The following is a 25,432-nucleotide window of genomic DNA, read 5'->3' on the forward strand; positions in this document are numbered from 1 at the left end:
CATAGCTTCTCCAGCATTTACTGTTTATGCACTTTTAATGATGGCCATTCTGACAGGTGTGAGGTAATACCTCATTGTGCTTTTTTGAAATTCATTTTTAATTGGAGGATAATTGCTTTATAATGTTGTGTTGATTTCTGCTGTATATCAAGATAAATCAACCATAGGTGTACATATCTCCCCTTCCTCTTGACTCATTGTGCTTTTGATATGCATTTCTTTGATGATTAGCAATGTTGGACATCTTTTCACACACTTGTTGGCCATCTGTATGTCTTCTTAGGAGAAAAGTCTACTTAGGCCTTCTGCCCATTTTTAAATTGGTTGGGTTTTTTTGATGTTGAATTGTATGAGCTGCTTGTATATATTTGGAAATTAAGCCTTATCAAACATGATGTTTACAAGTATTTTCTCCCAGTTGTCTTTTTGTTTATGGTTTCCTTTGCAGTGTAAAACTTATAAGTTTAACTAGGTCCCATTTGTTTATTTTTGCTTCTGTTTTCCTTTGCCTTGGGAGACTGACTTATACAAATTTCTAGAATTTGTATAAATATTTGTGTTTTATTTGGCGTATTTAGACCAATACCATTTAAAGTGATGATTGATTTAGTTAGATTGATACCTGCCAAACTCATTACTGTTTTCTGTTCATTGCCTTTGTTTTTTATTCTTGTCTTCCATTTTTTGTCATTTATAGCTTTAGTTGAGCATTTTACAGAATTCTGATTTCTTTCCTTTTTAGCACATCAGTTTGCTTCTTTTTTCGCTTTTTTTAAATGATTGCCTTAGATATTGCAATATTTACAACCAGTCCAATCTATTTTCAGATAACACTGAACCACCTTACAGGTAGTGCTAGTACCTTATAATAACAAAATATTCATAATTCCTCCCTCCTGGCCATAGTGTCATTGTTGTTATTCTTTTCATGCATATGGGTATGTGTGTAATAAATGTCTATTTACATATTTTATATGTATATGCATAAATAATAAAATACTTTGTTGCTATTATTTTGAACAAACTGTTATCTGTTATATCTGTTTTCAAAAAAGAAAAACTTAAATTTGCCTTGACTTATTCCTTCTCTAATGTTCATATCCTCAAGTTCAGTGATTCTTTCCGCAGATGAATACATTCTACTAAGTTCATCAAAGGCATTCTTCATTTCTGTTAGTGTTTTTGATCTCTGGCATTTCTTCTTGATTCTTATAATTTTCATGTCCCTGCTTATATTATCCATCTATTCTTGCATATTGTTTGCTTTTTTATTAGAACCCTTAGCATATTAATCATTGGTTGCTACTGTTGTTCAGTTGCTAAGTTGTATCCACCTCTTTGCAGTCCCGTAGACTGCAGCACACCAGGCTCCTCGGTCCTCCACTACCTTCTGGAGTCTGCTCAAATTCATGTCCATTGAGCCTGTGATGCTATCTAACCTTCTTATCCTCTGCCGCCCTCTTTTGCCTTCGGTCTTTCCCAGCATCAGGGTCATTTCCAGTGAGTCATATCTTTGCATCAGGTAGCCAGAGTATTGGAACTTCTGTTTCAGTATCAGTCCTTCTAATGAATATTCAAGATTGATTTCCTTTAGGATAGATTGATTTGATCTCCTTGCAGTCCAAGGAACTCTCAAGAGTCTTCTCCATCACCACGGTTTGAAATCACTAGTTCTTCAGTGCTCAGGCTTCTTCATGATCCATCTCTCATATCTGTACATGACTTTCCATCCGTACATGGAAAAATCATAGTTTTGCCTATATGGACCTTTGTCAGCAAAGCAATGTCTCTGCTTTTTAATATATTGTCTAGGTTTGTCAAAACTTTCCTTCCAAGGAACAAGTGTCTTTTAATTTCATGACTGTAGTCACTGTCTGCAGTGATTTTGAAGTCCAAGAAAATACGTCACTAACTGCTTCTACTTTTCCCCGTTCTGTTTGCCGTAAATTGATGGGACCAAATGCCATGATATTAGTTTTTTTAAAATGTTGAGTTTCAAGCCAGCTTTTTCACTCTCCTTTTTAACTTTCATTAAGAGGCTCTGTAGTTCCTCTTCACTTTCTGCCATTAGAGTGGTATCATCTGCATATCTGAGGTTGTTAATATTTCTCCCAGCAATCTTGATTCCAACTTTTTGGTTCATCCAGCCCGGCATTTTGCATGATGTACTCTGTATATAAGTTAAATAAGCAGGGTGACAATATGTAGCCTTGTCATACTCCTTTCCCAATTTTGAACCAATTCATTGTTCTATATCCAGCTTTAACTGTTGCTTCTTGACCTGCATACAGGTTTCTCAGGAGACAAGTCAGGTGGTCTGGTATTCCCCTCTCTTTGAGAATTTTCCACTGTTTGTTGTGATCCACACAGTCAAAAGCTTTAGCATAGTCAATGAAGCAGAAGTAGATGTTTTTCTGGAAGTCCCTCATTTTCTCCATGATCCAGTGAATGTGGCAATTTGATCTCTGGCACCTCTGCCTCTTAGAAATCCAGCTCGTACACATGAAAGTTCTCAGTTCAACTACTGCTGAAGCCTAGCTTGAAGGATTTTGAGCATTACCTTGCTAGCATGTGAAGTGAATGCAATTGTAAGGAAGTTTGATCATTCTTTGTCATTGTCCTTCTTTGAGGTTGGAATAAAAACTGACCTTTTTCAGTCCTGTGACCACTGTTGAGTTTTCTGAATTTGCTGACATGTTGAGTGCAGCATTTCAACAGCATCATCTATTAGGATTTGAAATAGCTCAGCAGGTATTCCATCACCTCCACTTTCTTTGTAGTAATGCTTCCTAAGACCCCTTGACTTCACACTCCAAAATGTCTGGTTCTAAGTGAGTATCCACACTAGCGTGATTATCTGGGCCATTAAGACCTTTTTTGTATAGTTCTTCTGTGTATTTTTGCCACCTTTTCATAACCTCTTCTGCTAGGTTCTTAGCATTTCTCTCCTTTATTGTGCCCATCCTTGTATGAAATGTTTTTGATATCTCCAGTTTTCTTGAAGAGAGCTCTAGTTTTCCCCATTCTGTTGTTTTCCTCTATTTCTTTGCATTGTGCATTTAAGAAGGCCTTCTTGCCTCTCCTTGCAGTTCTCTGAACTCGGCATTCAGTTGGGAGTTCTCTGAACTCCTTACCTCTCCTTGCAGTTCTCTGAACTTGCATTCCTTTTCTCCCTTGCTATTTGCTTCTCCTTTTTCCTCAGCTATTTGTTAAGCCTCTGCAGACAACCACTTGGCCTTCTTGCATTTCTTTTTCTTTGGGATGGTTTTGGTCACTGCCTCTTGGACAGTGTTACTAATCTCTGTCCATAGTTCTTCAGACACTCTGTCTGCAGATCTAATCCCTTGAATCTGTTTGTCAACTCCACTGTATAATCATAAGGGATTTGATTTAGGTCATAACTTGAATGGCCAAGTGGATTTCCCTAGTGTCTTCAATTTAAGCCTGAAGTTTGCAATAAGGATCTCCTGATCTGAGTTGTACTAAATTTCTGGTCTGACAGTTTCAACATCTCTGCTCTGTCTAACTCTGGTTCTGATTCTTGCCCTGTTTCTTCAAACTGTCTCTCTTTTTTTTCTTTTTGGTATGCCTTGCAACTTTTTTTTTAATTTAAAGTCAGACATGTTATTCTGGGTAAGAGGTGGGCTTTTAGAGGTACAGTTGTAAGGTATAGAGGGGAAGCATCCTTAAAGCTGTGATTAGATCTCCATGTTTTTGAGCCTTTGCATCTGGTTGTGACCTTCAGATTTGCTTTTCAGACCTCCACTTCTCCTCTTAAGGAGGGTTAGGATGGCCTGAGGGGGTGGGGAAATAGATGGGCTATTTCCCTTCCCCCAAGGCAGTTCAGTTCAGTTCAGTTCAGTCGCTCACTCTTTGCGACCCCATGGATCACAGCACACCAGACCTCCCTGTCCATCACCAACTCCCGGAGTTCACTCAAACTCATGTCCATTGAGTCAGTGATGCCATCCAGCCATCTCATCCTCTGTCTTCCCCTTCTCCTCCTGCCCCCAATCCCTCCTGCCCCCAATCCCTCCCAGCATCAGAATCTTGTCCAGTGAGTCAGCTCTTCACATGAGGTGGCCAAAGTATTGGAGTTTCAGCTTTAGCATCAGTCCTTCCAATGAACACCCAGGACTAATCTCCTTTAGAATGGACTGATTGGATCTCCTTGCAGTCCAAGGGACTCTCAAGAGTCTTCTCCAACACCACAGTTCAAAAGACTCTTGAGAGTCCCTTGGACTGCAAGGAGATCCAACCAGTTGGGCTGTTTCTCTTCCCCCAAGGCGGTTAGTCTCTGATAAAGCCTGGGTAGTTCAGTTCAGTTCAGTTGCTCAGTCATGTCCGACTCTTTGTGACACTATGGACTGCAGCACACCAGGCTTCCCTCTCCATCACCAACTCCAGGAGCTTACTCAAACTCATGTCCATTGAGTCGGTTGGTGATGCCATCCAACCGTTTCATTCTCTGTTGTCCCCTTCTCCTCCCACCTTTAATCTTTCCCAGCTTCAGGGTCTTTTCAGATGAGTCAGTTATTTGCCTCAGGTGGCCAAAGTATTGGAGTTTCAGCTTCAGCATCAGTCCTTCCAAAGAATATTGAGGACAGATTTCCTTTAGGATGGACTGGTTGGATCTCCTTGCAGTCCAAGGGACTCTCAAGGATCTTCTCCAACACTGCAGTTCAAAAGCGTCAGTTCTTTGGCACTCAGCTTTCTGTATAGTCCAGCTCTCACATCCATCCATGCTGCTGCTGCTGCTAACTTGTGTCAATCATGTCCAACTCTGTGCGATGCCATAGACGGCAGCCCACCAGGCTCCTCCTCCCTGAGATTCTCCAGGCAAGAACACTGGAGTGGGTTGCCGTTCCCTTCTCCAATGCATGAAAGTGAAAAGTGAAAGTAAAGTTGCTCAGTCATGTCTGACTCTTAGCGACCCCATGGATTGCAGCCCACCAGGCTCCTCCATCCATGGGATTTTCCAGGCAAGAATACTGGAGTGGGTTGCCATTGCCTTCTCCCCTTCCATTCATGACTACTGGAAAAACCATAGCTTTGACTAGATGGACCTTTGTTGGCAAAGTAATGTCTGCTTTTTAATATGTTGTCTAGGTTTGTCATAGCTTTTCTTCCAAGGAGCAAGCATCTTTTAATTTCATGGCTGCAGTCACCATCTGCAGTGATTTTGGAGCCCCCAAAAATAAAGTCTCTCATTGTTTCCCCATCTATTTGCCATGAAGTGATGGGACCAGATGCCATGATCTTACTTTTCTGAATGTTGAGTTTTAAGCCAACTTTTTCACTCTGCTATTTCACTTTCATCAAGAGGCTCTTTGGTTCTTCTTCACTTTCTGCCATAAGGATGGCTTCATCTGCATATCTGATATTTCTCCCGGCAATCTTGATTCCAGCTTGTGCTTCATCCAGCCTGGCATTTTGCATGATGTACTCTGCATAGAAGTTAAATAAGCAGGGTGACAATACACAGTCTTAATGTACTCCATTCCCGATTTGGAACGAGTCTGTTCAGTCCGGGTAGTTCAGGCTCTGATTAGTTTCTCTGGAGGGCAGAACTTGCTGAGAACAGAATGCACTGGCATATTTCAAAAAGGTTAATTTTTCCCTCCCCCTACTAAGCCCCAAGGGGATTTTTATATGATCTTCACATGAGAAGCTGTGGAGTTCCAGTAAGTGAGAGTCACAAAGTGTTGGGGGTCCTCTTGGAATTGTTAATTTACTTTCCCACACTGGCTTCCAGTAGCTGGTCAATGTACAGTTCAGGTTTTCCTTCTCTGGTGCTAGGTTCTACGGAGATTTCTGCTCACAGCAGCTGTGATTATCTGTCTCTCCAGTTGTAGGCGAGAAGGTTTGCCCTGTGGCCTCATCTTTTATGTCAGATATAAGAAGAGTTGTTATTTTTCACCTGGGTTAGCTGTTTACTTACTGTTATGAAGGAGTGGTCAATTCCAGCCTCCTTGCATGATGGGATAGAAACTGGAAGTTAAACTGAGTTTGAAATGTAAAATTGGTAAATATAAGATGACAGCATTATTTCTTCTTGGAGATTCTAATTGCTTTTCTTTTTCCTATTTATATTGTCTATCTCTGTTGACACCTTAAGTTGTTCAAGATTCTCAGTTGAGTATTCTATATCTTTTAAAATTTATTGAGACTTGTATTATGACTCAGAATATGGTCTCACTTGGAGAAGGCTGTGTGTATACTTGAGAAGAATGCATATTGTGCTGTTGATGGGGCGAGTGTTAGGTAAATATTAGTTAGGTCATTGCCGGGGTCCAGCCCCGGTGGATCCAGGGAATTTGAAGGGGAGACAGCGTCAGCGATCAGGAAAACAATGGCTTAATTAAGTATTAATTAAAGATATAAAGAGGGGTTAAATAAGGATAGCTCAGTCAGAAAATTCAGTGGAGAAAAGGGGCTGAATAACTTGGTTTACGTGGAATACCAATAAAACCTCGAGACAAGAGGTTTGCACCACCTACATAGGCCGCAGGCATCCTCCCGTTCTCCCGAAGGAGAGGAGACACTAAGGCCTCCCCAGTTGGATCTTAGAAGCTGAGGCATAATTAGCAGGCTTGGCGGGCATCCACACTCCAGATGGGAATTCAGCCAGAAAAATGGAGAACAAGAAAGAACGACATGGGGGAATCAGTCTTTCCAGGAACTGATCCGTTTTCTTTATTTTCCAGGTTTACCTATATGCTTTTTGTTATACATAGAGATAGAATACAAAGTCACGTGGGGTCCGCAAACCTGACCTTTATCAAAATCAGGTGCTTCATATAAACGTATACAAAAGGTCTTAGGTGGCTTTACATCATCTTCTGGCCAGGGAGCCTGCTAACATTTTATGACCCTTTCTTTCTGATAATGGTCAGTCAACCAGAAAACCTATTTTCCAGGGGTGATTTTTCTTAAACCAGGCGCCACCCTCCGAAGGTACCAGATAAAGTTGCATTCCTATAGGGTGAGGGTGTAGTGGGTTACAATTAAGAAAGGAATTTACTTAGCCTAAGGTTTAACATGATTAATCTTAAAGGTTAATACTTATTTCTCCTATATGCTAGTTATATATTTGTATAAGGGCAGAGGATATGGAGACTTAGCAGCAAACATTGGCCCAATAAATGAAAAACCTTTCACCAGTATAATTCCTAGTCAACCCACTATACTATACTAATAATTTTCTAACCTCTCAAAAGAATCTGTATTTAGAAAGTTTAAATCATCTCGTGCCTCTCACAGCTGGAAGGCTGTGAACAATCACATGTGGCTGGACGAACCTGTTCAGGCAGGCTAGAGAACCTTCAGAGGAGTTTGTAAGTTGAAACACTCTTGTCACGCCCAGGAATTTTTATTAACTGGAGCTGTAAGTTAACTCCTTCTCCAAGAGAGGTGGTGGGGAACAGCCCCCCGTAAAGTCAGAGGTGTAGGTGAGAGCATAAAGCAGTAAAGTAGGCAGACTCTGGTTTTGGGGGTAGATGCTCGGGAACAGGGGGTCTCCTGAGGCTCGATCCCGCCTTTGTGCATGCCGAGCCTCCTTTCTCACGACCTTTGCCACGGGCGGAGTTCCTCACGCTGGCTTCCGGCAGGTCTTGTTGGTCGATAGTCTTGTTCAGGTCTTCTCTGTGTTCATGATTTTTTTTTGTCTACAGGTCTATCAGCTAGTGAAGGAGAGGCATTGATATTTCCAACTATACAATTGTTTTATTTATGACTTATTTCCGTTCTGTTAGTTTTTGCTTCGTGTATTTTGAAGGTGTCACTTAGGTACACGGAAGTTTAGCAGTTTTATGTCCTCTTGATGAATTGATATGTGTCATTATTAAATGACTCCTTCTTTGATCTGAAATGTACCTTGTCTCTTCTGGGCTGTCACCTGAAATATATGTAGTGGCCTTTCCATGCAGTTGCTTGGGCTTCCTCATAACACGACAGCTGGGTTACAGAAGTGAGCGTTTAAGAGAGCAGATCATAGGCGTGTGACTTTTTTGTGTTCCAGCTTTGGAAGTCACGTAACATCACGTCTGTGTTTCTAAGCCCACCCAGGCTTCTGGGCAAGGAGGATGAGCCCACCTCTCCATGGGAGAAGTGTGGAAGTCACACTCTGAGAACATCATGTGTGTTGGGAATCATCTTCTGGCCTCCTTTGCAAAATAGAGTCTGCCAATTTGGGAATATAAATAATGGTTAAATTGTTAGTAAGCCAGTAAGGAATTTGCTTCAACATTTTTTTTCTTTTTCTTTTTCCCAATAAGGATTGACAAGATTTTTTAATTTAATCCCCTCAAGTAAAGTTTGATACAAAATCTTATGCTATAACAATTTTATGTATTAAGGGTTTATTATGATAACACTTTTTTAGTAAGATCCTTTTGGTCCTGTTTTCTATTTATTTATAACACTTCCTGAGATAATTTTTATTATTATTTTTATTTTGCAGATGAGACTGTAAAATGTACTATGGATTCATTGAAAGGTTCACCTAAAAAAGAATCTGAAAAGAAACAACAGTACATCTCCTTGAAAGATGCAAATGAGGTGCTGTTTTTAAATATTCATTAAATATAAAGTTTATGTAGTGTTCATTTTAGAATATTCTCCTTTAAAATCTACCAGGAACCAAAACTGTGTCTATGATAGTTTTATTCATGAAAAAAACGTAAGTTTACAAGTTTACTCTGTTTCAGATGAACAGGATAACCCTTGTTCCTCCCTTTTCAAGTCCTTGTTCTTGGCCTGCTGACCAGTTGACAAAATTGGGTGCATATTCTCACTTTAACAAGGGTATAAATATCTGGAATTATGGGACACTCTAATAGTTAAGGTCAACTCTTACTTGTCCCTCCAGTTTCCTTGACAAGACAAGTGAAAGTAATTCCAGGACATCTTAAATACTGACTGTCTGAAAGGCTGGCTGCCTGCTATTTGGACACTTCAGTCTAGTGTTTATAGTGGTGGCCTCTCCAGTTCTTGGTCTGTTCATATCTGTGTTGCTTGGACCTTATCTGAGATGGTTGTCTATGAGAACAACTCCCAAGGAATTTTGATGCCTCAAGAGCACGTATGTTGCTAGCATAAATATTCATCCTGAAAAAAAAATTTTTTTTTACAGTGTGTTGAATCTTCAGTGTGCTGGCCAACAAAGAGAGGCATAACCATATATGCCAATCCAGACACACCAGCTGCAAGGTATGATCTGAAAATCTAGTGTAATTGACTAGAGACTTAAGTATAACATTGTTTTATACAGTGTTCTGTAAGATTGATGATGGGAGAACATTCATTTTCAAAAAGAGTGACCCTGGAAATTTTGATTAAGCATATATTTAAAAGAAATATGTTTGATAGCTGGCTAGCAGCACAGTTTTCCAAAAAGTGGTAGTGCTTCTGGAGTCTCCTTGTTACCTTGTCAGACAGAACTGTGTCTGTAAGGCATATGTCTTGATGTGAAGGGTGGGTATATGTGGGCCCGATGGCAGTTCAGCTTGGTGGAAGGTGAAGAATGGTTTCTTGTATTCTTGAAGATGAGCTTCCAAGTCTTTGCGACCCTGTCCTCAGCAAAATCCATGTCAGTGATATTAATGGGAAAATGTGATATTATGCGCTTCATATAGAGTAAAAGATCTTAAAATAGGAAGCTTCCATTTCTCCCCTCCTGGACTTTATGCTAGTGTTGCCATACATTGTATTTATACATTTGTTATAGATGCTGAATTCTGTTGTTCCTATTTAAACAGTTTTTCTTTGAGGGATTTAAATAAATAACAAGAGAAATTATCATATATTCACCTATGTAGTTATCATCCATGCTTTTTGCTTTTTGTGTAGGTCCAGATTTCCGTCTGGTACCGTTTTCCTTTTACTTGAGGGACTTCCTTTGCTATTTCTTGTATTATATTCCTTCCTTTACTGTTTCTTGGGTCTGCTGGTGATGAATTCTTTCAGCTTTTCTATGTCTGAAAAACTTTGCTAGTGTAGAATTCCAGCTTTCAATTGACTTTCCCCTGTATTTTAGCGATGTTGCTTCATCATCTGCCTGCTCATATTGTTGGCAATGCAAAGTCTACCATCATATTTTTCCTTTGTTCTCAGCTTGCAGCATGTCTTTTCCCTCTGTTTTTAAAAGGTTTTCTCTTCATTGCTGGTTTGAACAGTTTAATTATTGTATGTCTTGATGAAGTTTCTCTCATGTTTCTTATGCTTGAGGTTCATTAGCGCTCTTCATTTGTAGGTGTCTGTCTTCACTGGGGCTTTCCTGATAGCTCAATGGTAAAGAATCCACTTGCAATGCAGGAGACCCGGGTTCGATCCCTGGGATGGGAAAATCCCCTGGAGGAGGGTATGGCAACCCACTTTAGTACTTTTGCCTAGAGAATCCGATGGATAGAGGAGCCTGGCAGCCTGCAGTCCTTAGGGTCGCACAGTCAGATACAACTGTGCAGCAGCTAAGCAGCAGCAGCCGTCTTTTCATCAGATTTGATAAGCATTCAGCTGTGTTATTCTATAAATATTTTTTCTGCACCTGCCATTTTCTTCTTTTTTGAGTCTCTTATAAGACAAATGTCTCTGAGGCTCTGTTCATTTTTTCAATTTTTTCTTGCTGTTCTTCATATTAATAATTCCACTGATCTCTGTTTAATTTAATTGACTCTTCTGTTATCTCCATTTTGCTATTAAGCCCATTCATTGAATTTTTTATCTGATGTATTATATTTTTTATTCTAAAATTTTCATTTGATTTTTTTATAGTTTAAATTTTTGCTGGGAAGAAAATAAAACTGTGTCATTTAAGAGTGCTCACCTTTCCTTCTCTTACGGAGCATGGTTATAATAGCTTCTCTAGGGTGTTTTATAATTCATGCTTCTGAGCTGTACTGGGGTTGGCACCTGTTGGTTATTTTTTCCCTCTACAGCTGATCTGATTTTCCTTATTCTTTGTATGTTGAGTAATTTTGGATTGTACTCTAGATACTTTGAATATTAGGGCATGAGACTTTGGTTTAGAATCTTCTGGAGAATGTTGATTTTGTTGTTTTAGCAGGAAGTCGTCACTCCCTTAAGGTTCAGACCTCAAACTCTGTCTCACTTGCCGTGGGTGGTGATTGTGACACTGTTTCCAACTCTGTGGTCCACTGCTTTGGGTCCGTTCTGGACACACTCAGTTTGGGATCAGAGTGGGACTTGGGGTGGGTATGGGATTCCCCCCACCCCCGGCTCTCTATCTCTTTTTTTCCCAGGACTTTTCCTCACATCCACCGTTTTCTAGATGCTCTCGCTCCCTGTTCCTCTGACCAGATAGATGTTTTTTGTGTGTGTATGGAGAAGCTAACATGCAGTTTGTGTGACTGGGTCTCAGGCCCCTCTTTGCTGTTCTCTGGCTTGAAATATATTCAGCCGTCCTCATCTGAAGCCCCTGCACCTGCACTGATGCAGATTCCTTGATTGCGGAGGGTCTGCTGTACTACACTGTCTTATATAAGGGACTTGAGCCTCCTTGGATCTTGGTATCCCTGGGGCTCCGGGGATCAGTACCCTGCAGATACTGAGGGGTGACAGTAGAGACTTTCTCAGGTTTTTTGATGTCTGCATCCCCTGCACCATTCTGCAACTTGGGCCACCCTTGTGTCAACACCAAGAGATAGAGAAATGTGAAAGCCAGGACATCCCCCATGATTCTGGTGGTTTCTCACGTTGGGACTTCCTCCCCTGTAGTTTCATAGTTCATCCCGGGTTTCTCGTTGTAATCCGTAAGGGAGAGAGGCTGTAGGGGGCTTGCTCCCTCTTGGCAGCCCGGGGACTGTCAAAAAGGTCTTCATACTCAAAGGACTCAGTTTCAGTTCTCAAAGAATTTACTTAAGTGGATCCACTTATTCTGTAGTGGTACTTCTCAACTTTTCTCCCAGAAAATAAAGGTATTTTCAGATTTGGAGTAAATGGATTCAGAAATTTTAGCAAATGTTTTTGATTTTTAGTGCTTCATGTCAAAAGTCAAGTGAGAAGCCACTTAGATCAGCTGAGAAGAAAGAATACAATGAGAAGAATGGCTGTGTGAAGTATGGATTTTTTTTTCTTGGCCTAAATTTTTTATTGAAATAATTGTGGAAAAAGTATAAGCAGGAAGAATTTATATATGATTTTATGATTAATTTCAAACCTGCATTCCCCGTGACTCAGTGGGTAAAGAATCCACCTGCAGTGCAGGAGACACAAGAAACACAGTTCCAATCCCTGGTTCGGGAACATCCCCTGGAGGAGGGCCTGGCAACCCACTCCAGTATTCTTGCCTGGAAAATCCTGTGGACAGAGGAGCCTGGCGGGGTACAGTCCATGGGGTCACAAAGAGTCGGACACGACTGAAGCACCTGAGCACAGCACAGCACACACACAGGGTCTTCTACAGGCTTTGAGGTTAGTTTTTTCTTTTTCATTTGCTAGGGCAGATTCTTCTGTTTAAAGTTTTGTTCTGCTATAAATAGTCATTCTCTGCCTCCCCTTCCTGAATCTCTTGTCAAGTGAACAATTTTATGAAACAAATTAAATATAGTTGATCTTTTGGGGGCTGTTGATTTTATATGGGTTGGCGCTTGCTTTCTTCCTAGTTTTCTGCCGTTAAATGGATCTACCACCTGCTGGAGAAAGTAGGTATTTATAGTGTGAAACTTGGGAAGTTGTTTTTTCTTTTTTTTTTGTCCTGCCAGATTCACAAAGTACTCACTTGCAGGCAGGTTGTTAGCAGTAGAGTAATCTCTTCATTTTATACTTGTTTAATCCACAACGCATTTTTGTACCAGTTTTTATGATTTCTTACCCTACCAGCCTAAAAACACTCTCACATTCCAAGTAACTGTGGCTGCTCTGAAGCCATCAGCGTGACAAAGCGCCTAAGACAGTTCAGAGGCGGGCAGATTGTACAGTAACTACTAACGGGGATGACTGGGGAGAGCGTCGTTGCCCCATGGCCGTCTTGGTGTCCTGACTCCCTGGAGGCCGCTCTGTGGCCCTGTGGCATCCCAGCAGGAGGGCCTCACAGTATCCACGGCCAAGGGCTCTGAACGCTGCCCCATGGAGCCCACTGGCCTTGGAATGGTTGTTAATGCACCAGAGTTGACATCCTCCTACGCAGGCATCCCTCCACCTAACACCTGGAAGTAGTGATGCTCCAACCAGTTATTTTCCTTGAACCAAAGACTTTGCATTATCCATGTAGCTCATTTCTTTTAGCCTCATGCCCTTTACTTAGAACCCTCTGATGAAATGACATGAGTTATTCTATCAGTCTGTTGTGGGTTCCAGAGAACCTTGACGTGATTGAAGAGTAAACCGCAGAAAAGGATGGCGGCAATGGGTTTCTTAGAAGGAACACGAGTTAGTGATCATGCAGTCTTTCTCCTTGTCCAGAGCCAGTGGTCCTGGGCTCGGCACTGCTGTGCAGAGCGGGGCCCAGTGGGGGAGGGAGAGGGGCAACAGGAGACTGGCAGACCCACCACAGCCCTTGTGTAGCAAAGGACAGCGTAAAACAGCAAGCGGTAGTGTCGTGGCCATGCCTATAGTTCATTTTACCTCTGTCACGGAAAACTAGAATAACAGCTGAACTGAAGAGCACTTCTTTTTCCTTCAAATGATCCTTTTGATTATTTTATAGATTACTGCAGTTTTTAAACCCTGATCCTTTGAGAGCTGATGGAATCTCTGATGTACAGCAGGTATTGCCACTCTCCCCACCCCTGCCCCCCGCCGCCCCCCGCCAAAAGAAAGAAAACTGTTCACTCTTTAAATCCCATCCCTCCTTTCCTCTAAATTTTAGATATAAACAGAAATTCCTTGCATGGAGAACTTTACCTGAAGACGTCCTTTTAGAAATTACCTAATAAATTACTGCTTTAGAGACATGGCTCTTTTGGCTCTCTTTCTGTTTGGGTAATAGATAATCTTCCTTTCATTTTGGTTATTTTGATGGGTTTTGATAAGCATATGAACCTAGGATTTTACACTGAAACCAAACTCTCATGTCCTCTTCATCTCCGTAAGGTTCTTGGTATTCTGTGCTAACACCATTGGGTAGAGCCATCTAACACTTGTGTTCTTAGTTGCAGAAGCTGAAATCGGGGTCTCGGCAGCCCATGGCAGTTTTGCGAAACAAGATTGAGCCCTGCTTATCTGTCGAGACAGCACCACTCTCAACAGACCTGAAAAAGGTGATGGGATTCATAAAGGAACTCTGACCTGTTGTAATGTAGAGAGATTTTTAATAAACAGTTCTGAGGTTGCATTTCCATAATTTCTTTGCTTTTGAAATTCTCTTTTAAGATTTTGTTATTAATTTCTCATTTATTCTTAAAGTCCAGGTTAACATCTTATAAGTAAATAATTCTTTTTGTGGGGAAACCTAATGCTTTTGTGCAGTAAGTTCTCAAATGAGCCTCTGAAAGGGAGCTCAGAAGGAGCACAAGGAGTCGGGGCAGTTAGAATGTTCTCCGCAGTCTCTTCAGAATTGCATTCTACAGCTGTGGTTTCACTTAGATCATCAATTTCAAGCATCCGTTTAGATCATTTTTATCTGCTTCCCTCTTGATATTAAAAAAAAAAAAGTAAAAAAAGAGAAAACCCCGCAAGGATGAATAGAATGAGTGTGAAGTCTTTATTGGACAGGAAGTTTCTTACAGGCTTTTGGAAGATGGAAAAGCATCAGCAGAGGGCGGCTGGCCACCGACTGGCCACTGAAGAAGGGGTGACGTGGGGAGGGCTCTGAACTGCTCCCCTTGTTTCCTGAGCATCCACAGCAAGCTTCTCAGGAAGGAGACGGAGGCTCTGCTTGGAGACACCGAATGACCCTTGAGAATAACCTTCAGGCAACGCTGTTGTTCAGTCCTCCCAGGAAAAATGCCTGCTTGCTGCCTGTCTCCCTTCAGTAATGGGACTCTGACGTGGTACTGAGCTCCAGCCTGCCTACAGGTGTAGCCCAGCATATAGTGTCCTCGGTATGAGCAGTCTCCAGGGATCCTTGGACATTTTGAAGAAAGCCTTCACCTGGGGAAAAAGGAAAACAAACTCTGAAACAAACGATGTAGGGAGTGAAACACAACATGAGAAAATAGATATCCTCAGATAAGAGAAGATATTGCTTGACTTCAATAATAATAAGGTGCTATAAAAAAGAAAAACAGATAAAAAGGGGTCTGAGGTCGCTAAGAGTCTGACATGACTGAGCGACCTCACTTTGACTTTTCACTTTCATGCATTGGAGAAGAAAATGGCAACCCACACCAGTGTTCTTGCCTGGAGAATCCCAGGGACGGGGGAGCCCGGTGGGCTGCCGTCTATGGAGTCACACAGAGTCGGACACAACTGAAGCAACTTAGCAGCAGCAGCAGGAATTAAAAATACTATAGAAAGAAAAAAACAGATATGAGAGGTAAAATAGAAGTTAACATCAGAAAGTGGAACAGAAAGATGGAAATGGGAGGAAAAGAGAATTTGAGAATCAGTTTGAGGTCTCATATCTGAATAGGATTTCTAGAAAGAATGGTGAAAGAGGGCAGAAAATCCTGGGCATAGCACATGGCTGTGACTTTCTAAGTTAAGAGAATCAGTTTGAGGTCTCATATCTGAATAGGATTTCTAGAAAGAATGATGAAAGAGGGCAGAAAATCCTGGGTATAGCGCATGGACACTCCCTAGACTTAATGGCTGTGACTTTCTAAATTAAGAGAGTTTGCTGACCCCAGACCCAGCACAACTGACGAGCAAGAGCATAGACACGTTGCTACGAAGAGTCTGAATTGAAAGGGATCCAGAGATGCTGAAAGCTTCCAGGGAGAAGAAACCCAGCCCTGGAAGGGTCAGAAACCAGGATGGCTTCAGACTTGTCCATGGATCACCAGAGGAGCACTAACTCCAAAATATTGGTGAAAAGTGACTTCCAACATGGAAGTCTCTAGCCAAACCACTAGTGAAAAGTGAAGATGAAATGAGGCATTTTCACATGTGCAGAGTCTGAAATTTCCTTCTTCTGTATCCTTTGTCGAGAAGCTGCCAAAATTTGTTCTCCACCAAACCAAGAAATTCACCTGAAAAAGTTACAGAGAAGAGGTGACGTTGCAGGAAGATCCCAGTCCCAGGTACAGCTGGGGCTCAGGGCTGGGGGATGAGGTCTTCAGAGAACTGACGGGCTCGCTGGCAAGTTCAGCCTTGTGGAGGAGCGCATCCGTGCAGCTGGAGAGCTCTGTGGAACATTTGGGGGGTTTCATCGACAGTTATATACAAAAATAAGCAAACAAAAGGCATGTTTGTTTTGGGGAATTAAAAAAAAAACAAAAACCTTGCAAGTGGAGCTGATGCACCAGCAGTTTATCAGAAGGAGGAAGAGAAACCACGTCCTTGCTCTGGTAAGCATTAAGTACCTGGTCCTTCAACACGCTGCCTATTGGATCCTTTCAGTCTGAAGCCCAGAAAGGCAGAGACTCTTTGAGCAGGAGTTCACTGCTGGAAAATGTCTGGGGGGACTTACTAAGTTAGGTGTTGGAAAATACCAGATTGAGCAGTGAGTACTTGTTGGGGTAAGGTAAGCAGTGAGAGGGGTCTGTTAGCTTTCTGTACTTTATTGTTGTCTTGGTTGTCGTTGATGTTTTGTAGGCTCTTCAAAGAAATAAGTTTCCAGGCCCCAGCCACACTGAATCTTACTCTTGGCCTCCCATAGCACGTGGCTGCGACGTGGTGGTCATTTCTCACTGTGGAAATGACCCTTTGTCGTACCTTCCACCCATGCTTACGATTCTGCAAACAGGGGGCTGCTACAAGTCATTGCCAAGTAGAAACGGAGTAAGTTGAAGACAGTTTTGTTTTTCCACAAGATGGATTAAAAGTTTATTTTAAACTTGACGCCTGACTTTTGGTTAAGTTTAGGTTACATTGAAATTGAGAACAGAGACTGTCCTGTGAGAAACTCTTCTCAACACAGACACTGATTCTTACCGAGAATCCCTAGTTGTTGGCAGTTGTCTGAGTCAGGAGAGTCCTGGCTTTTCGTGGTGAATGTGCAGTTTATAGAATTATTTCACTGACTGAATCTAATTGTCACAGCAGCCCCTTGAGATGGTCAGGCTGTGTGTTGTTTTCACTGTTTTATAGATGAGAAAATTAAGCTCATGAAAAGTCCTTACCTGCTGACAAGTGTGACAAGACGTGGGAGTTGAATTTAGATTATCTTTTAGAAACTTTTACTTACTTGGCTGCATGAGGTCTTAGTTGGGGCACGTGGGCTCTTCCGTCGTGGCGCACAGACTCTAGCTGCAGCGTGTGGACTCTGAAATTGTGGTGTGTGGACTTCAAAGCACCAGGGCTCACTAGGTCAGTGTGTGCCGGCTTGGCTACTCCACAGCATGTGGCATCTCAATTCCCTGCCCAGGGATCAAACCCACATCCCCTGCATTGACAGGCAGATTCTTAACCACTGGACCACTGGGGAAGTCCCATGAATTTAGGTTTTCTGTCATCTTGTCCCTATCACTGTTTTGTAATCCCACTCTATTTTTCCCAAGCATAAGAATCGGAAAATAGCTGAGAAGCCAGATGGAAAGGGGAGAAGGTGGATGTGAGGGTCCGTTGGTGGGGGTGTACCATCTGCTTTGTTGGGGTCTGGCTGTCAGGGAACTGATGAGTGTGATCTGTCTCAGTTCTTCTCCCCAGAGATACACTACGGGTGGTTCCATCACTCATTATAAGGTGAAAAATAGCAGTACAGATTTCATCTTAGAAAAGATAATGGTTTATCTAATTATGCCTTGTGGTTTGATGAGTTTTCTTTGGAAATCTGCATTGTCTGTGTTATGATGTATTGACTTAATAATATTAAGTGGGTGCATTTATATCACTCAGCTAGCAGCTGACCCCACTGATGAGAGGCAGCTTGTGTTGAGATTGGCCTGGCTGGGCCAGGAAAGAATGTCCAGGCCTGCCACTTGTGGCTGTCCTATTTCGTCCGTGTCTCCAGGGTCAGCCTGCATTTAGGTGTGAGACCTGGAAGCTGGTGCTTGCCTGGATCTGCATAAAAGAAAGAGCAGACTTGTTCTTGTCTTCAGTTAATTGAGGCCGTGTGTTCAGGAAGGTGCCGGCAGACTGTGCCCCTTCGAGAGAGATCCCTGAGGCACAGAGGAGACCAGGATTCAGGTGGTACAGCAGGAATCTTGCTCTCCTAAGGAAGAGATGGTAACCTTTTTCACAGCCCTTTTCAGGAGGCTGTTAGTGCATCCTTGTGCGGTCTGGAGCCAGACTGCCTGGCTTGAGATCCTGTTGCTGCTATATGTTAAGCTGCGCAGCCTTGGGCAACTGCTTCACCTCTCTGCCCTAGGCTGCTCCTCTGTGAAATGAGATAGGACCTCGCCTGCCGGTAACGGAACTTTGCAGATGAAATTATTTTTACTTGTGCACAAGTGATTTTTAGTTTAGACCCTATCAGAAGCTGAGTCAGTGTGTCTGAATCCATTCTAAGGAGATTATGTTTTGGCTTTTCTGACCTACATGACAGTGATGATGGCAAAAACTTAGTAGTGCTTACTGCATACAGAGAGGTGTCCTGCATGCTTTTATGTACACTTTCTGTGATTTTTAACCTTTGTCCAAAATTATATTGAATTTGTTTGTCTTTGCAGCCTCTGGCAGTCATCGTGTGCCCTGGTTGGAAAAAGGCCCAATTTATTTTTGAATTATTGGGAGACTATATCGCATCCTGCAGACCTCTTCATCCTGTGTTGTTAACAATCGGACTCCACAAAGATGAAGCCAAAAATATGAAGCTTCCAAGGGGGTGTAAGCAGCCTTTCCAGGCTATTTGGTTTTCCCTAGAGCACACAGTGCAGCCCAGTTCAGGCAGACCTGGGAGCCACCCGGGGCTTGTGTGTTGGCCAGCCTCACTTATCAGCTGTGTATCTGTGTAGGTAGTCAGGGTGTACTCTTGGCTTACATCTGTTTTACTGAGAAAGCTCTGTCTTTTCATTGATTTATCAACTATGTAGTAAATACCTACTGTTTATTTAGTGTTGACTAAAACCCTACCCTGCCTTTCAGGAGCTCAAAACCTGGTGGAAACCCAGGTATTTAATCAGAAAATACAGGGGCTGGCCCAGGCAGGCCTCTTGTGTACCCACCTGAGTAAGAAAAACAGGTTTTTATTTTATTAAAAGGCATTTCTAGAAAGTGTATGAAGTCTTAGCAAAGGAGATGTTAGAAACACGTGTGGAAAATCTAAAGTGTTAACTCTGTTTTCTTTTAAAATGTAGGCAATGTGGTTGTTACAACACCACATAGTCTCCTGAGACTTCTCCAGTATCAAAGCTTATTGTTTCTTAGACTCTGTCATCTACTTTTGGATGAAGTGGAAGTGTTACTCTCTGAAGCTAATGAGCAAGTAAGTGTGTCACGTTCATTCAGATGTCATTACTACTTAGAAATATTTATATATATGTGTATATATATATATCGGAGAAGGCGATGGCACCCCACTCCAGTACTCTTGCCTGGAAAATCCCATGGACAGAGGAGCCTGGTAGGCTGCAGTCCATGGGGTCCTGAAGAGTCGGACACGACTGAGCGACTTCACTTTCACTTTTCACTTTCATGCATTGAAGAAGGAAATGGCAACCCACTCCAGTGTTCTTGCCTGGAGAATCCCAGGGACGGGGGAGCCTGGTGGGCTGCCATCTGTGGTGTCGCACAGAGTCGGACACGACTGAAGCAACTTAGCAGCATATATATATATAGAGAGAGAGAGAGAGAAAGAGAGAGAGAGAGAGAAAATTGAAAGTCTTTTAGAAATCAGGAAATGTGTTTAGTTGGGGAAAAGCTGCTTAATCTGAAAAAATTTTCCTTTTATCTGCTGTAATTAAGATGAGAGAACATTTATCTGAATTTTCTACCCAATGTTAAAATGCTTTGAAGAGCAAACATTCTTTCCTAGGGAGATTTTTCTAAAATACTTAATATTTTTCTGGTTATAAAATCAATACTTTTGTTTTAGAAAATTTGGGAAATAGAGAAGAACACTTGAAAAACCCCCACATGTGTAATCTTAACACTCAGAGGTAATCAGTTGTTCCTAATTTAGAGTATTTCTTTCCTTTTTGTAATTCTGGTGTCTGTTGATACATATAATTAATGTCCAATTCAGTTCAGTCGCTCAGTCGTGTCCAACTCTTTGTGACCCCATGAATCACAGCACGCCAGGCATCCCTGTCCATCACCAACTCCCCGAGTTCACTCAAACTCACGTCCATTGAGTCAGTGATGCCATCCAGCCATCTCATCCTCTCGTCCCCTTCTCCTCCTGCCCCCAGTCCCTCCCAGCATCAGGGTCTTTTCCAATGAGTCAACTCTTTGCATCAGGTGGCCAAAGTATTGGAGTTTCAGCTTCAGCATCAGTCCTTCCAGTGAACAGCTAGGACTGATCTCCTTTAGGATGGACTGGTTGGATCTCCTTGCAATCCAAGGGACTTTCAAGAGTCTTCTCCAGCACCACAGTTCAAAAGCGTCAATTCTTCGGTGCTCAGCTTTCTTCACAGTCCAACTCTCACATCCATACATGACCACTGGAAAAACCATAGCCTTGACTAGATGGACCTTTGTTGGCAAAGTAATATCTCTGCTTTTGAATATGCTATCTAGCTTGGTCATAACTTTCCTTCCAAGGAGTAAGCATCTTTTAATTTCATGGCTGCAGTCACCATCTGCAGTGATTTTGGAGCCCCCCAAAATAAAGTCTGACACTGTTTCCACTGTTTCCCATCTATTTGCCATGAAGTGATGGGACCAGATGCCATGATCTTCATTTTCTGAAAGTTGAGCTTTAAGCCAACTTTTTCACTCTCCTCTTTCACTTTCATCAAGACGCTTTTCAGTTCCTCTTCACTTTCTGCCATAAGGGTGGTGTCATCTGCATATCTGAGGTTATTGCTATTTCTCCCAGCAATCTTGATTCCAGCTTGTGCTTCTTCCAGCCCAATGTTTCTCATGATGTACTCTGCATAGAAGTTAAATAAGCAGGGTGACAATATACAGCTTTGACGTACTCCTTTTCCTATTTGGAACCAGTCTGTTGTTCCATGTCCAGTTCTAACTGTTGCTTCCTGACCTGCCTACAGATTTCTCAAGAGGCAGGTCAGGTGGTCTGGTATTCCCATCTCTTTCAGAATTTTCCACAGTTTATTGTGATCCACACAGTCAAAGGCTTTGGCCTAGTCAATAAAGCAGAAATAGATGTTTTTCTGGAACTTTCTTGCTTTTTCGATGATCCAGCGAATGTTGGCAATTTGATCTCTGGTTCCTCTGCCTTTTCTAAAACCAGCTTGAACATCTGGAAGTTCATGGTTCACATACTGCTGAAGCCTGGCTTGGAGAATTTTTAGCATTACTCTTTAATGTTATCAGGACCTTATCTTGTGTATTAGTTTGTAACTTGCATTCCAGTGAACAACACTGCGTACTGCTACTCACTATTCCCTAGCATGATTGTTATTGTCCACCTAATATTGAATCCTATGGGCACAACATAATTTGTTTTATAATTGCTCTATATTTGGATATTTAGGATCATTTGTGTGTGTGGCTGAAGAAACACATCTTTTTTGCACACATTTTTCTTAGGATGAATTCCTAGGAAGGGGATTAATGGATCAGAGGCTGTGAATTCTTAGAAGACATTTGTTGGAAGCAGTGACAGCCTGGAGCATTCCTGTGGGGGCAGTGATGGCCACAGCGTCAAGTCCAGGCTTTGTTACTTCCTGACTGTGTGGGTCTGGGCAGGGTTCCTGAACTCCTCTAAAGTCTCAGTTCTTATTTTTGAAGTTAATATCTGGACCACTGCCTTGTACACTGGCCCTTCTGAAAGTGTAGATGAATTTGCACTCCACCAGGCGGTGTACCAGAGGCCACACACGCTGGACCCCTAGCAGTAGGAGGCCCTCGTCCAGCTTCCTTTTCCAGGCTGATTGTTACACAGGGAGTCCGATTTACTTAATCTCTGTGTCCTTGACAGTTTGCTAAATTGAGCATTGATTCGTACTGGCCATTTGGACCCAATCTTTCATGAGCTGCTCTTTCATTTGCTTTGATTGTTTTCTTTCAGTGGGATTATCTTTTTCTACTTAGTTTGTACAGTAGAAGTTTTCATATAAGGCAATTAATCCTTTATTACCTCTGTTAACCCCTGATTCTGGGAAAGGTTGAGGGCAAGAGGAGAAGGCGGAGACAGAGGATGAGATGGTTGGTTGGTATCACCTACTCAATGGACATGAGTTTGACTAGACTCTGGGAGATAGTGAAAGATAAGGAAGCCTGGCATGCTGCAGTCTGTGGGATTGCAAAGAGTTGGTTGTTTTAATTTTGTCTATATTTAACATTTTTCCTTTTTAGTCTTTTTTTCTTTTGCTTTAATGTTTAAAGACTTTCCCCATTCTGAGAACAGAAAATATACACTCTTTACCGTTTATGTTCTGTCAAACTAATTCTTAGTTTCTTTTGAAATAAAAATGAAATTAATTATACTAATTTTTTAGATGTTTGCTATATTAGATAACTTTAAAAAAAACATGGAAGTTGAAGAAAGGGAATCTGCCCCACATCAGATTGTTGCAGTTGGAGTTCATTGGAACAGACATATAGAGCGTTTAATCAAAGAGTTCATGAACGACCCCTACATCGTGATCACGGCCATGGAAGAGGCTGCCCTCTATGGCTGCGTCCAGCAGGTATTGCGTTGTGGGTACGCATGGTGGAGGCTGGTGAGCACAGGCCAGTAACCTTTATTCGTGGCTTAATAGTTAAAGATTACTGCATTGATTTCATATACAAATCTGGAATTATGTATTTGAATTTCTATTGCTTTTTATACCTTCTCTATTAAAGTTACGACTTTCCTATAAAAAGGAAAACTGGAGCACCTTGAACATTATTAAAAGTCCCACTGTTTTTGCGTTTCTTTACCAGGTAGTACATCTTTGCTTGGAAAGTGAAAAAACTTCTACTTTACTCCAGACTCTTGATTTCATCCCAAGTCAGGCACAGAAGACCTTGATCTTCACCTGTTCTGCAGCTGAGACAGAAACAGTGTGTAAGGTGAGCCCTGCCACGCATAGAATGTGCTTATGGCTTGTTTACACTGTGGCTGAATCCGCAGTCCTCAGGGAATTACTGGAATAGTTAAATATTTGACAAGAAAACAAAGGTTTATAAATTCAGCATCAGAACAGGCTCTGCCAGAAAGCAACACTGGTGGCAGTAAGAAAGGACAGCAGGGCCTGACACTGAAGCGTCAGAGCCAAGGGGACCTGGCTGAGCGTGGGAAGGAGCCGGTTCATGCCCAGGTGGCGGCCTCCTCTGTCCTCTCTGTTTAAGAAAGTAGAGATGATGACACTAACATGTATCATCATTTTAGCCAGAGAAGCCAAATAAATTGGCCAAAGATTTAATCTAGTTATGTATAAAAACTAAAATGTAGAGACGAGGCCACACAGAAAAGGAGCAGCAGTGCATCCACATTTCAACAAAAATGCACTCGGTGGTGTAGTGGACAAACCCTCCTAACAATAGTACCATAAACTTCATGTGTTCATATACATACCCCTACAGAGGTGAGTATACATGCACATAAGTAGACACACACACATATGTATGCACACATTATTTTAAAAGGAAGAAAAATAGTTTCAGCAAAATAATATTTGTTTCACTGAAGCAAGTTTTTAGATATAAATGATAGAATTTTGAAAGCATATTTATTTAAATTTACAACCATCTCATTCTTAGAATTAGTGGATCAGTGAGGTAACCCCGTCACAGATAATTTTAAATGGTATATATTGATGTAATTGATAATTATTGATAAAAAATTATCTCTTAAGTTTATATTCCTGAGTGTGAACTGGCCCCTTTGGTTTCTTCTTCAGGTGGTAGAAAGCAATTCCATATTTTGCTTGAAAATGCATAAAGAAATGATTTTTAATTTAAAAAGTGTTTCACAACAGTGGAAGAAGAAGTTAAGTTCTGGTTCTCACATTGTGTTAGGTAAGTATTTTAATTTCTACTTCTATTTAGAGAAGGCTGAACTAATAGGAATTATTCTTTGATTGATTTATTTACCTCTTTTGCAAATTTCTTATTCTCAGATTTATTGAGAATGTACTAATAATGTTAATTTCAAAGTGAAAATTAACTTCAGTTAATTGATATTGAAGTAAAATGCAGGTATCCCCAGGGCAGTGGTCAGCAAGCCTTGGTCTAGATGTGTTCCCTGGAGTCGAGTTTAAGGATCACTGTCATATATATGTATGCCTGTGATGAGACTTGTCATCAGTGACCGCTAAATTTGGTATTGGAAATACAAAAGTCAATTTGTATTAAATAAGTGAAAACATCACATGGGTAGCTTAGATTTGTAATAGAGGCATTTTTCAAGTTAAAAAGGAGACTATTTTTTCTGAAATTTAATTACTGAGTTTTGAAGTTTTGGGAAAAGAAATGGGAAAGAAGTTTCCTTGTATCTCAGCAGTAAAATGAAATAAATGTTTTGAAGTATGGTTCCTGGAATCTTCTCTGTGAAGTGCGTGTGGTGAAATTCCAGCCTCTTTTGAGATTGTCACTTCTTTTTCTCCAGCCCTAACAGATGATTGCATCCCACTCTTGGCCATCACCGATGCCACGTGTGTTATTCACTTCAGCTTTCCTTCCTCACCAAAAATTTTCGGTGGACGCCTATATTGCATGTCTGATCATTTTCAGAGTTTAACTGAACAGGTTTGACTAATATGCATTATTTAATATTTCACTAGCATTTTCCACGTAATGACAAACTTAGTCTGTGAAGTTTTATCATTTAGACTGATACGGATGATTCACTTCCTTTATTTGCCCCCAATTTTAAGGGTTCTGCAGAACAGGGAGATAAAAAGACCAAATCTGTCTTGCTGCTATCGGAGAGAAATGCCTGCCACGCAGTTGGTGTCCTGCGCTACTTGGAGCGAGCAGATGCCAAGATCCCTTCAGAGCTGTACGAGTTTACTGCGGGGGTTCTGGAAGCCAAAGAAGATAGAAAAGCCAGAAGGGCTCTTTGTCCATATCTTAAGGCTTTTGGTTTTTGCAAGTAAGCCAGTCATCTTTTTTTTGAAATACAATATGCAGTAAATTGCACAGATGGTAAATGTATAGCTTGAGGGTGGTTATATAAGTAATGCAACCCATGGGAACCACACCCAGCTCTGAAGGACCCTCTTAGAGGTCCTCTCCATCTCCTTCCCAGTTTGCTCCTCCTCCAGAAGTAACCACCCTCATTTTATCTACCAACACTGACTAACTTTGCTAGGTTTTGACTTTTATATAAATGGAATTGTGGTATGTTCAGCCAGCTATCTGTGGTATTCGTCCATGT

The 25,432-nt window shown here is 41.5% G+C and overlaps 1 protein-coding gene across 1 annotated transcript in view; it reads left to right on the forward strand.

The window, feature by feature from the left end:
• TDRD12 (tudor domain containing 12) overlaps nt 1-25,432 on the forward strand; it is a 68,841-nt gene that overhangs the window by 24,552 nt on the left and 18,857 nt on the right. Inside the window, exons 9-21 of the mRNA XM_068993044.1 lie at nt 8,462-8,559; nt 9,134-9,210; nt 11,994-12,074; nt 13,664-13,724; nt 14,109-14,216; nt 16,654-16,839; nt 18,669-18,825; nt 19,296-19,423; nt 22,566-22,757; nt 22,996-23,124; nt 23,955-24,072; nt 24,662-24,801; nt 24,930-25,147. Coding sequence (XP_068849145.1) covers nt 8,462-8,559; nt 9,134-9,210; nt 11,994-12,074; nt 13,664-13,724; nt 14,109-14,216; nt 16,654-16,839; nt 18,669-18,825; nt 19,296-19,423; nt 22,566-22,757; nt 22,996-23,124; nt 23,955-24,072; nt 24,662-24,801; nt 24,930-25,147 — 1,693 coding nt within the window. The remainder of the gene's footprint in view (nt 1-8,461; nt 8,560-9,133; nt 9,211-11,993; nt 12,075-13,663; nt 13,725-14,108; nt 14,217-16,653; nt 16,840-18,668; nt 18,826-19,295; nt 19,424-22,565; nt 22,758-22,995; nt 23,125-23,954; nt 24,073-24,661; nt 24,802-24,929; nt 25,148-25,432) is intronic.

The sequence above is a fragment of the Capricornis sumatraensis genome, chromosome 20, assembly GCF_032405125.1.
Source record: "Capricornis sumatraensis isolate serow.1 chromosome 20, serow.2, whole genome shotgun sequence".
Taxonomy (NCBI): domain Eukaryota; kingdom Metazoa; phylum Chordata; class Mammalia; order Artiodactyla; family Bovidae; genus Capricornis; species Capricornis sumatraensis.